Source organism: Hetaerina americana, unplaced genomic scaffold (genome assembly GCF_022747635.1).
Source record: "Hetaerina americana unplaced genomic scaffold, ioHetAmer1.1.p SCAF_13, whole genome shotgun sequence".
Classification (NCBI taxonomy): Eukaryota; Metazoa; Arthropoda; class Insecta; order Odonata; family Calopterygidae; genus Hetaerina; species Hetaerina americana.
The window spans coordinates 13,877,948-13,890,331 of NW_027286403.1; the positions used below are offsets into that span (position 1 = coordinate 13,877,948).

A 12,384-nucleotide genomic window follows, 5' to 3' on the forward strand; every position below is an offset into this window, starting at 1 on the left:
CTACTTGAGGTGCTTTGTGGAGGGCACTTTGAGTGAGTACGCCGTCCGTCGGATGGGACGTTAAACTGCGGGCCCCTTGGCGCCTTTCGTAAAGAGTAGGCTAATGCCGACGCCGGGTTTCCCTCCACCCTTCATCCTTTCCTGTCCATCCCCTATGGCGCAGATGACCTTAGCTGTCGGTCGCCTCCCCTCAAAACTACTACTACTACTACTACTAAAAAAACCGTGGGTTGCTGTGTTTCTGGGAACTAGGAGTGAGACGGACTGGGAGAATGGATTACAGGAGCCTAGGTTGTTACTAATTTTTGCATTAAGGGAACCATGTAGTGGCCGATGCAGTACCTATGGAAAAGTTTGCTTTTAAATATGTTGTGACGTTACATGAGGTGCAGGGAAAGTTAGTAGGGATGAGATAAATTTGAGGGATTTGGGAAGTAACCGCTTGGCGAGTGCAGAATGCGTTTCAATTCTTGCGCAGTTGCATGAAATCAGAAGGGTTTAGTGGATTCGCATGAACTCAAGATATGTAATCAATGAAGATAACTCAATTCCTAATCACTATCATAATGCAAGCATGAAAATGGAATAACTAAACACAATTTTGAATTAGTAAATTATTTTATTGTCTTTTCATGGAGTACAGTAACAGGAGCCGTTAGTTCTCTTGTGGATCCAGGTGAGGTACCGATTGACTCTGGTGTATACTCCAGGGTACTTAGGTCTCGCACAACCTTCGCCCCAAGACACGACACCTAAAAAGAAAACATTTATAGACGTTCAACTCAATGCAGAGAAACAGCTCATCTGAAAATATCATCACTACTTCTTGATTAAGTTTAGCAAGATATTCAAAAGATATTGTTGAAAACTTAGTCGAGAGTAAATATTCAATCAATTCAAAAATTCATTTTATGGAAATTTCCTCGTAAATGTGAGTATTCAATTGAATTGTCATAACGTTAGGTTTTTAGAATGAAGTTTTATAAGGATGTGGGCACATAGTCATTCATAAATTATTTCCCACATAGTCATTCATAAGTATTTCTCACTCTTGAAGTAACTCACGGGATTTGAGTGCTTTCGCAAAGAATTTTTAAAAATATTATATTAAGAAAACTGCCTTCTTAGAATACCATTAAAAACAAAATTGCTTCCTCATTAAATACATACCAACAATCTCATATACTCCATCATTTAACACTTGCAATGGCCCGCCACTGTCTCCCTGTGAAGGCATAAGTAGTGAATAGATCATTATTCTATGAACATCTTGTAGTGTTTCGTTAAATATTTTAAATGTACATGGGAGAGAATGTTGTAAAAAATAATTCTTTCAAATTATTAGTAAAATATATCACTGCTCAATTAAGATTTAAGTTGGGTTAACCCCAGGGTTTATTTTAACATAAGAAATCCATACTTATTTCTATCAAGAAATATCAACAATGAGGCTTATTTAGATTAGTCAAATTCTGGTTCAAAAATATGATGACAACTTATTTGTTGAAAAAACATGCATTATGATAAAGATTTGAATTGGCTGCACCTGAAATGCTTGAAAGCCAAGGTAGCAATCATAGGGCCTAAGTAGCACAACTTTTCGGTCGATTTGGATCGAGTAAAACGGAATCCACGTCTTTTATATTTTTAAAGGATTCAGTTCCCCAATCCTCAAGATAAAGAGTAAAAACGTTTGACTACATCTGGAAACATCACCATATTTTTTAATCTAAACGGAAGGATTGAATATGTTTGCATTTGAGAATCAGGGATGAGGATAAAGCACTGGGTAGGTTTTAAAATTCAATCATATGAATCCTGTCTCATTTTATATCACTGCTCAGGATTATATAAAAATAATCATACTTAGCTGGAAAGTCATTTACACTGTTTAAAAATTTTGTGGAACTCGCTAGGCATTGTCAAAGTTGAGTTATAAATACAAAACTAGAAACCAGCTGCGATGCAGCCGTTCACTTTGGCACAAAACCTCAATTTCATCCACCATAGATTGACATATAGAGTTAGTTTTACTAAGGTTGTGCTTATAACAACTACCGCTTACGTATAAAACATACATTTATATAACCTGTGTTTATGTAACATATATATATATATATAACTTATATATTTATAACTTTAGGGACTCCGCCCACAGCGATCCGCTAAATGCAACATCAATGATTTTTCCCTGATGGTCGCCCCTCTTATAAGCGAGATACGTTTGAGCGTAGCTTGTCCTTTGTTCGGCGTGAATGTGGCATAAAACATAAATTTACGCACAGTTCCATTGAATAATGGTTGCCAATTCAATTTCAAATTTAGGTGGTATTTACATCGAATCTTTCTTCTAAAATTTATGTCTTATTGATACCACCTTCGATCTTAGAATGACACAAGGGTATTGGTTTAAGTCTGTATATCATATTACGATGAACTGATGACATTAGAATACCAATACGAAAAGAAAGAGGATAAACAAAGGTCACAATTCGAATCCTCTTTCGGAGAGTATCGTAATTTTACCCTGAAATGGTTCGTTTGGAGCTGAGTTCGGAGTTAAGCCGGAGCTTGTAGCTGAGTTCACAGCTCGAACCAGAAATAAATTTTTCAGGACTGTGTATCTTTCTTAATGATCACCACTCCGTAACATTGGCTGCCTAAACATTGAATAAAATGCTTACCTGGCATGAATCCATTGCTCCGTTTCTGTAACCAGCGCAGAGCATGTTATCTGTTATCCTATTGGCTCCATATGCTGATTCCGCCCGGCAGTCTTTGTTGGAGAAAATTGGGACTTCAACTTCTTGGAGATGATTTGATACCGGTGCTGTTTCACCAATTCTTCCCCAGCCTGAGACAGTACCCGTCATGCCAGAGTAACTTAATCCTACGGAAATACAGGGTTTTTATTAGTATGTCACTGTAATATCATTAATAGTAATTTCAATTTGTACACATACTGAGATTTGGTGAATGCCACAATATATTTCCTTTGGAGGTTCGTCTACTTGGGCACCCGCCGAACCAGCCTATTCGTTTGCAAACTCAAATTTCGCACACTTAATTCTTGCTTCACTAATGGAACTAAAGCGGTGAAGTCAGTGACGGTTATGTGGCCCAAAGTATATAATCTCATAAACGGGGACAAAGAGCTCGTAGCAACTCGTAAGTTTTAAATAATCATGAAAGTTTTCCTTTTCATTCATTACATTTTCGGAGATACTGCCTAACTACGGCCGCACTCATTCAAGAAATTGCACGTTCAACACTAAAGTAATGTTATGAAATAATCACCTGGTTTTTATGTGATTTTTTTTCAACTATGACCAGAGTTTTATTTCTGAGCAACATTATAAGACATGAATGTCGACTGAGGCTACAGGTAAAGTACATTAACATAAAATCTCAGTGTACTCTTATTTCCAGTAGACCATTATGTACATTAATCAATATATCTTATTGATTGTTGCAAATTTAACCCATAAACAATACTTGGTTTTCAATGTTTTTCTCTGTACGTTCCAATTTGAAGCGGGCGCTACCGAACTCTTTGTTCCTCGAACCAAATTTTTACGATTTTGATTACATTCGGCCATAAATTGGCGATTCCATTTTTTTAACAAGGTTTTAAATCTCTTTTGTATATTTTTTGCTTTATTTTATCATCAAATTATTGTTTCACTTATTGGTAGGGATGGACCTGAATGTTCGGGTAGTAATTAAGTCGATTTTATAGTTAAACAAAGTTCTAAGTTCAGGTTGGTGCGATGGCTAGTGTGCTGGCTTCCCATCCGCAAGGCCTTGAATTCAAATCCCAGCGGTGGGAGGATTTTTCAGTGGTATCTCAATTACTACTTAGGGTGCCATATGAAGAGCACTTCAAGTGGAGTATGTCGTCTGTCGGATGTCAAGTTAAATTGTGAATCCCTTGGCGTATTTCGTTAAGAGTATGCCAATATCGACGTGGGGTTTCTCTCCACTCATCAACATTCTCTGAAAATCCTACTTCTACCTCATTGCCCACATATCCCCAACATATGACCTCAGCTGCTGGTCGTCTCCTCTAATAACTGCTCATACTAAACCGAGTGCATTCCAATCACAGTCAAAGAATCTCAGATTATTTGAGAACAGCAACGAAATTACAGCTTTATTTATAAATATTAGTGCATTGATTAAAAGTGAAGGTGGAATTAGTATACACAAAAGTATTTTAAAATTTATTCCAGGATCTTTCGTGCGCCATACCAAGAATTCTTTGCAATAAACACGTGAAAATAATTTAAAGAAATTAGGATTCCATGCTTGAAAACAGAAAAAAATTAAATTTGCGAATGATCAAGATCGAATGCAATACCCAAGCTTAAATTAATATTTACTCCACTAAGATATGTGATGAGACTTCAATGACCATAATTGACCTTAAAAAATTGTGGCAATAATAAATTCACTGTCGTGGAAAAAATTAAATTTACAAGCAATCTTGAAGTGCAAATTTCCATATAATTCGTACATTTTCCTGTAACGCGGATCCGTGTTCGACGTTGATACCGAAGCGATCAACGGTATTCAGAAGAATTGATAAATTTGGTCTACATCCCAAATCTCTTTTCGTATGAGAAATCAGACGGCATAAATTGGAGCGAGGAGTGCGTTCTACTAACGGGGAACTTGCGAACGGTTTAAGATTTCATTTAACGTGTCCTTGTATCGTGTGAAGCCTATATTGAGCAATTTTCAGTATTTAGAGTGTTGGCCCACCGTTAAGGCACAAACATGTTTTCTTCCTGTTCAAGAACACCGATTTCATGTGTTATTTTAGAATGACGCCGTGTCCTGTCGATACACGAGAGGTATCTGGAGAAGAAAAGGGTCGCTGATCTTCTCCTATCTTTACGAATAACCCACGAGCACACAACCGTCGCCCATCATCAGTCACCCCAACCACAATTAAAAAAATCCATTCCTCTCGAGCGATTCCACGAGTTTTTCAAATCCGGGCCTCGGGGCTCCCCATGCACTACAGGAGGCTATTGTCATACGACGAATCTCAGATTTCTTTAACTTGAGAGATTACCAGAGTTTATTTTACAAATGACTTGGCGGGATAATTCGAATCTAGTTAGTGAAATTTGTTTATACGTGCGGACAAAATTTGAATCGCGTGTAGTATAACTGGCATAAGTGATGATTGTGAATGGCAAGTAGATAGAACCACAAGGGAATAGGTAAGATTAGTAAAATGCTGACGTTTGTCTTCAAATTTTAATTTTAAAATGCCCGCATAAGTTCTATTAAAATCTTTTGCTAAATTACACCTACTACCTTTGCACCTGATGTACAAATTGGTGCTGGGCTACGCTGAAAGAAGCAGGAGATACATGTTAGAGAATATGGCTGCGTAGGTTTTCGCGGCGGTGGTTTGAAGGATTCTGCATTCTCGGGTTTCACCGCGTTGTTGTTGTCAGCATTTAACAACAACGTGGTGAAACCCGAGAATCTGTAAGAGAATAGGTGAGAGGAGGATCTGAAGTGTAATATCCTTAACTGCGACCTCCATGGCTGTCAACTACTTACATAATTCAAAGGGATACCCTGATAAAAAGAGTGATAATACAAATAGTTACTATATGAAAGCTATTTCCTTTTGTAAAATGCCTACCATTGCAGTACTTGAAGCCTATCTGTCTGGCCCCCTCTTTAAAGTTTACCCCATCATAATTCACAAACGCATTTTTTAGTTTTTGGCATAATTATATTTTAATGATATTGAAAGAAAAAATGCCATTAACTAATTACCTTTCCTCGGGAGACAAGCTGGGCGCAGCAATCCCTTGATTTCAACCTCTTTGCTCAAGCGAATGAGAGCAATGTCGTTGTTAAAGGTGGAAGACTTGTAGTTTTTGTGCATTATAATTTTTTCCACTCCAACCAACACAGTGTTGGCTTCATCTTCAGTACTTTGGTCGTGTTCCAATAATTTCACTGTTATTTTTTGCGGCGTTAATCTGTAAGAATGGAAAGAAGTGAATTTAACTTTCTATGCAAGAACAAATAATCAAATTGCCAACAAATATTTAAAAATGAAATATAATTAACTTGAATTAAAGATTAATACTGTATAGAGTTTATAAAAATTTATAATACGCATTATAATTTATAATACGCATTATAATTTATAATACGCATCAAATCTCCACAACGGTGCAATATACGACGGGGTTCTGATAAAAGTTATGCGGGCGCGCTTTGTCTCCAACGTTCATCAGTGGAACATGGTAAGAATATAAAGAGGTCATTTCAATATAGGCTCGTTTTTTAAATATGAGAATATAGTTATAGTCTTGAGAAAGCTAGGATACTGGGCTACAAAAACTGGTAGCATAACAGGAAAGGGAATAGAAGCACACATTGAAATGAATATGCTTACCCATCGACACAATGTGCCGCTGTCAAAACATATCTGGCATTGATCAGAGTTCCTCCGCAGTAGAACTTCTTGTTGTGTTGAAGCATTGCCATCCAACCATATTGATTCACTGTCGTTTCGTGCCCACCTACTATTCTATTCTTTTTGTTGCTGATTCCGCATTCTGGAAAAAATAGTTAAAACTCTGTTGTATCGAAAGTAATAGTTTCTGTTGAGGCACCTATACATTTAGTCATTATCATGCCCACTGTAGGGCAGATAAAAGGGTTCAAGGCACCCTAAGCAAGTAATTAGTCTTGTACCAGTCGATGCGGGTGGAGTGGAAAGAGGGAGGCTAATAACACACACTATTATATATATATATATCTGAAATTTTTTGAGGTCGGAAACTCGTATGTGTGTATATATATATATATATATATATATATATATATATATATATATATATATATATATATATATACACACATACGAGTTTCCGACCTCAAAAAATTTCAGAAAAAATGTCTTGTATATTTGTTAGGTCGGAAACTCGTCAGACCACCCTCTTGTATTTGTGTATATATATTATATTTACTTATACAAACAATTTAATTTAAATAGATAGTATGCATGTAATTTACTTCCCCACCTTATCCAAATACTGACGTCATAGGCGACCTCCGGCTACGTTAGTAAATGCCAGATGCCATTTACTAAGGGATAGTCGGCATCGCCTATGTAATGAAACTGTATCGGTTGCATACTGACATTTTGACCAGGCGAATTCTGACACTGCCCATAGAAAGTTCGTCTAAATTTTTCTGTCCCTAAGACCAGGTATCTATCACCAAGTCGTCAGAATATTAACGTACGCACAAATAGGAACCCTTTCTTTATATTAAGTCTTTCCAATCAATTGGGCAATTAGGTAGCGAATTTATCAATTATACGAAAAATTATTCCGATGTACCTTTCTTCTAAGTGCAGAAAAAGTAAATAATCAGATACTCCTGCCATTAAATGCACTTTAGTTCTTTTATCTGGTGATAATTTTCTCCCATCACGGTTTTTATACCAGTCTTGTGCATTAAATATTCCTCAATCTGTCTGGTAAGCACTATTATTTTCAAATGCACATTTTAGATAACCAGTAAAACGTATTCATGCATTTTCACTTCACTGGACAGGCTCATTCTATATCATTCCAACTGTTTTGTCTATTAAAAATTAAGTACCTTTTTTATTAATTGACTGAAAGTGCTTCTGTCAATAATAATAGTTTCACACATTATATGGTCAATAAATATTTGTCCATTACACTTTTGAACCAATAATAGCAAGAAAAGCAAGGAATTCCAAGTCTCACGAGTACAGCTAATCTAGATAGATAGAGGTCTTTATCTAGGATGGAGAATCAAATGATGGATATTTGAAGTGCCATACTCTTATGTTTTAGGGATTGCTCTGGTGTTGAATAACAGTACAAAGCCTGTGGAAAGAATTTACGCCATTATTTTGAAAACTTAATTGTAAAGAATTAGATCGTATATGACTAAAAGTAACTGAAACTACTTTAGGCAAAAATTATTCCTTTTAAATTGCAATGTATATCATAATGTGCTCACCTCTCTTCTATAATTTTGAAATATTTGCAGTCACATACTTATTTACATAAATCCATTGAATTTGTTAAAAAATTCAATGGTATAAGATGGATTTCATCCCACAAGCTATTGTTTTATTGGCAACAAATAAATTACGCGGTAAAGCACAGAGGTAGCATATTGTTTTTGAGTATGTAGATACCTTATTTTATGTACTAATATTTAAGGCTAATTGTTACCGAAGTTTGGCAAAATTCGTGTTTGTCCATAACGACAAATATTTTTAAAAAATCTTCCAATATGCTTAACTTTGAATTACTTTTGAGTGAATGCTTTCGATTGATAAAATTTTCACAATTTCCTGGATTTATTGCATTTTTACACAAAAATATATGGGCAGCTTAATGATAATAATGTATGTCACGAAAAAATCTTGTCAATCTTAGAATGAAAATTGCCCGCTAAAAAATTTAAGGAAACGAGTAAAATGGATTGTAATTGCACAAATATTATCCTTCATAATTGATCCCGCACAATGATACATCTGCTTGCTAGAATTGATTGAAGAGTGATAGAAAAGGACTGAAGCACACTTCTCAATTCGGACGTTAATTTTTAACAGACAAGCAAGAAATAATACCATCAAGTTCAAGCACAGGAGTAACTCCCAATTATCCATTTCCGGGGTGCATGTACCGATCCATCGTGCTCAAAAAATGAAACCCCTTAAAAGTTCACTTCACCGCAAAATAATGGTGGGTGTTTCCCCACTTCCAGTTTCCGTGATAATCCAATACACTACTGCACAAAATATCGGTGATTAACAGAATCCACTTTTCGGACAATAAATAGACTTTTGTCCAGTGCACACATGGATATTATCCTCCTGAGTCTACCTTTCAAATCACACGCCAATAACGGAGCACAATACTCACTGCAGTCGCATGTCCTAATCTGCACAGGCGTAGGAGGGTTGGACGTGGGCTTGGATCCGCCATCTGGTGCCTTGCTCGGCTCCAGTCCCAAAATCCACGATATAAATCCGTTAGGGCTCCCAGTGACGCCAAATCCTTCCGTAGTCTCCTGTTGGGGCACATGAATTCTCTCAGTTGAGCACCACACAGAAATACACAGAAACCACAGGTAGGTAGTAGTTAATAAATAATATTTCGCCATGTCCAGATTCACACCGGCTGAGGTGAAATCAACTTCGGAATATCTTCCGTATAACAGGAACAAATGCCATCAAATGGGGCCAAAAATAGTAATTAAGTTTTTGCACGCGATATCAACCTAGAAATGTTCGAAGCCGGAGTGAGCCGGGGCATGCCTTTTCTGTCTTGCCGATCGCAACTCTAGCGTCGGGCACACTTCAAAGAAACGCATGCGCACTGATGTTCTGGCGTCGTCATATTGTTTTCACTTTCGAGTTTCTGGCACACCGTGCGTAGGTACCCACTTTCTCCCCCTCCACAACTACCATCTCCTTCCTTTGGAAATAATTCCACATACCTCAGACAGCGGTATTCATTAAGTTTTCTGTGACAGGATAAACCTGGCGTCGAGGAAAGAAAGCAGTAAAAAGCCCTGGATCGGATGGCTACGTCAATGCATCAAAGTTATAACTACAGTAATGTCAGTATTTAGCGAAATACCGTAATTATTATTTTATCACTTCTCATTTTTTACAGAGCGGAATTTGATCGGAATAAATTGACCTCATTGAATTCCTCATGTTACAAGGTTTTTTTACTCCAAATACTCTGCCTTCGAGCGAACCAGCTTAAGTGAATTTTCCGGATGTATACCATCATTCTTAGAAGGAAATGTTGAGTCATTTATAACTTTCACCCGCAGCTCTCCTGGAGCACTTGCTGAGGGAATGGATACCCGGTAGTTTTCTAGCCTATTAACTTGACGGATTTCACAAACGATTCGTAAAAATATTATAGAAATCTGTCATAAAAATTTTATAACGGTAGCATATAGACGTATAAATAGTAAGAGGCAGGGTAGTACATTTTAACCCTCAATTTTAATTTGCCAATATGATTCGAATGCTTCATTTTTTCGCAGTTTATTGAGAAAATAATAGCAAACTATAGTTGCGTGGAATTAAATGCGCAAATTTTCACAATGGACTCTTTTCACTTATCATATTCACTTTTTCTTCGGGAGCATTAATAAATGATAAACGAACAATGCTCAAAAACCCTTGCCGCCAATTCACATGGAAATTACAACGTCAGCAAAAAGATCGCACTTTGTGTACCCCGGATCCGCGACGATAATTTGAAAACTGACAAAGCTATTGGAGTTAGAATGGAAGAAAACACATCCACTCTCTCGACGGTTCCACCCACCACCCCATCTTTACCTGTATGATTTCGTCGTTTGAGTCGGCGCTGGCCACCGCAAGAGCGAACCAAACGAGGCAAAGTCGGATCCAAACAGTGGCCATTCCGTCCTCTCGATATCCCTTCGTCGCAATGGATATGTGGTCGGGAGGGTACCTAATCGGGAGGGTAGAGCAGAGTGGCTATGTTAGATCTTTGGTGGCATTTATAGGACGTGGGTGGTGGCTCCACTAGTGCTCCCTTATCTCCTTGGAACCGGGTCAAGGTGGCGAGGCGAGGATGTGGGCGCATGACTCGGCCGTCCCTTGTCGCCGCGCCGGAAGACTGAGGGAGCCGCTCACCGGCGCCACATGCAGCATGAGCGCGCCCTCTTGGCCAATCGCGGCCTCACGTTGCAATTTGGCGCCGCTGGCTCGCACCGCCCGCGGCCCTAATGTGCCGGCGCTTTTGCATTTCCGCGCGGCGCCGACACACGTTTTCGGTCTCTCTTCCGCCCACTCGTGGGATGCCCCGTTCGGCCTCCACGCTGGCAGTCCTTGGCACACTCTTCCCACTAAGCGGAATTTTATCGGGCTATGGGTAAATTGAAAAGTCGGTCGATTGACCAATTTCGACATAATTGGGTAATGGGATTTTATATTGATGATGGAATTAACTACTCTTCTACTGAAATGACCTTCTGAGAGGACGCACGCAAATGGGAATTCGGTACTATAATGTGACCACACGATCGCGGTCATTTTTCATAAGCGTAGAAAAAATGGATTAATGGGTCTAGTAATAAGCAGAATATTTTTACCTTTCTTCATCACCCTCTGAATCCCATGCACATAAATTTCAACATTTTCTAAATGCATGTTGAATATTTATAGATTCAAGTATATGTTTATATTTAAGGGTTTCTTTTGCCATGAATAACTTCCTTACAAAACTTCTGAATATGAACGTTGGGCTACCAATACCCATGAGATTTTGAAAACGTAATACTCATTTATTATATTCTTCCGCGCTCCGCAATTATTTCCAAGAGCACAGGTTTTTATTGATAAATTTATGAAATCGACTTTGTGAAAGAGCTTTTATGATGCTATTTGGAAATATTTTCACTCTAAAAACTTTTGAAAATTTCATGAAATGCAATGTAGGGGACATTGAGTTAGCCGTGACAAATTTCGGTCCTTCCATGAATATTCCGACCCTAACTTTGCCCAAAATTCTTATAAATAATGCATTTTATTTTGTCATTTTTTTAATTTAAATTACTCGCCAAAACTGATACGTGCTGGCTTCTCAAAGATAATCCTAAACACATTTCGAATGCTACTCGTATAATTTATTTTTGGGGTACACGTCATTTCCTTTAAGACTTTTCTTTTGATGATAATTTTTTTGAGGCTAATCTAGTTGAAAACGCAATTAGCAGTCCACCGAAGTTTTGAATTTAAATCCTACTTCTAATGTGGATATTTCATGAAACACAATACTTGTACTTCAACTGTCTTAACGGTAGGAAAGGAATTCAGAAACAGAGCAACTGAAAACCCCCTACCATTACCTGCTTAATTCGACAAATTATATGTACCTCGAAGTAGAATAATCCTGATATATATGATATTGTGCAACATGCATGCATGTATATGTTCTCTACTTTATATCTCCGCGTTTGCAAAGAAATAATATTTTTCAGTATGCATAAACTGAGTCGTTAAAACAATTATGGACTAATTAATCAAGAAAAATTCTCCTTGTGTGTTAGTTAAGCGTTTTCTTGTCTTTCATTTCAACAAAAACAAGTGCACTGCCTAAGTATTTATTGGTGTTACTTCTTGTTTTTCCCATGCAATGGAATATACATTGTTAGTCACATAGTCCTATAATCATAGCATGAGCAGGAAATACTTATGAATCTGAGGACTCTAGAAATATAATTCCAGAATTTAAAGTTCTGGTAAGAAGGAAATACTCTCAAATAATTTCCAACATACGTTAAAACTCTGTCACTAGTGAC

The 12,384-nt window shown here is 37.5% G+C and overlaps 1 protein-coding gene across 1 annotated transcript; it reads right to left on the reverse strand.

Moving 5' to 3' along the window:
- Window positions 1-630: 630 nt before the first annotated feature.
- On the reverse strand, window positions 631-9,195 carry LOC139686133 (trypsin-1-like). The gene is made up of 6 exons (XM_071583317.1): window positions 8,955-9,195; window positions 6,434-6,596; window positions 5,803-6,011; window positions 2,685-2,890; window positions 1,171-1,225; window positions 631-752 (listed from the first exon to the last, which is right to left on the reverse strand). Exons 1-6 carry the CDS (start codon window positions 9,193-9,195, stop codon window positions 631-633), a joined length of 996 nt encoding a protein of 331 aa, XP_071439418.1.
- Window positions 9,196-12,384: the final 3,189 nt, after the last annotated feature.

Bases quoted from the DNA above. Each gene is read 5' to 3' on its own strand.
- LOC139686133 (XM_071583317.1), bottom strand. From the start codon at position 9,195: ATGGCGAAATATTATTTATTAACTACTACCTACCTGTGGTTTCTGTGT. The intron at 2,891-5,802 runs GTAATTAGTTAA...GTATTTCCGTAG, and splicing joins AGCTTGTCTCCCGAGGAAAG to GATTAAGTTACTCTGGCATG. The intron at 753-1,170 runs GTATGTATTTAA...TTTTCTTTTTAG, and splicing joins TGGAGTATATGAGATTGTTG to GTGTCGTGTCTTGGGGCGAA.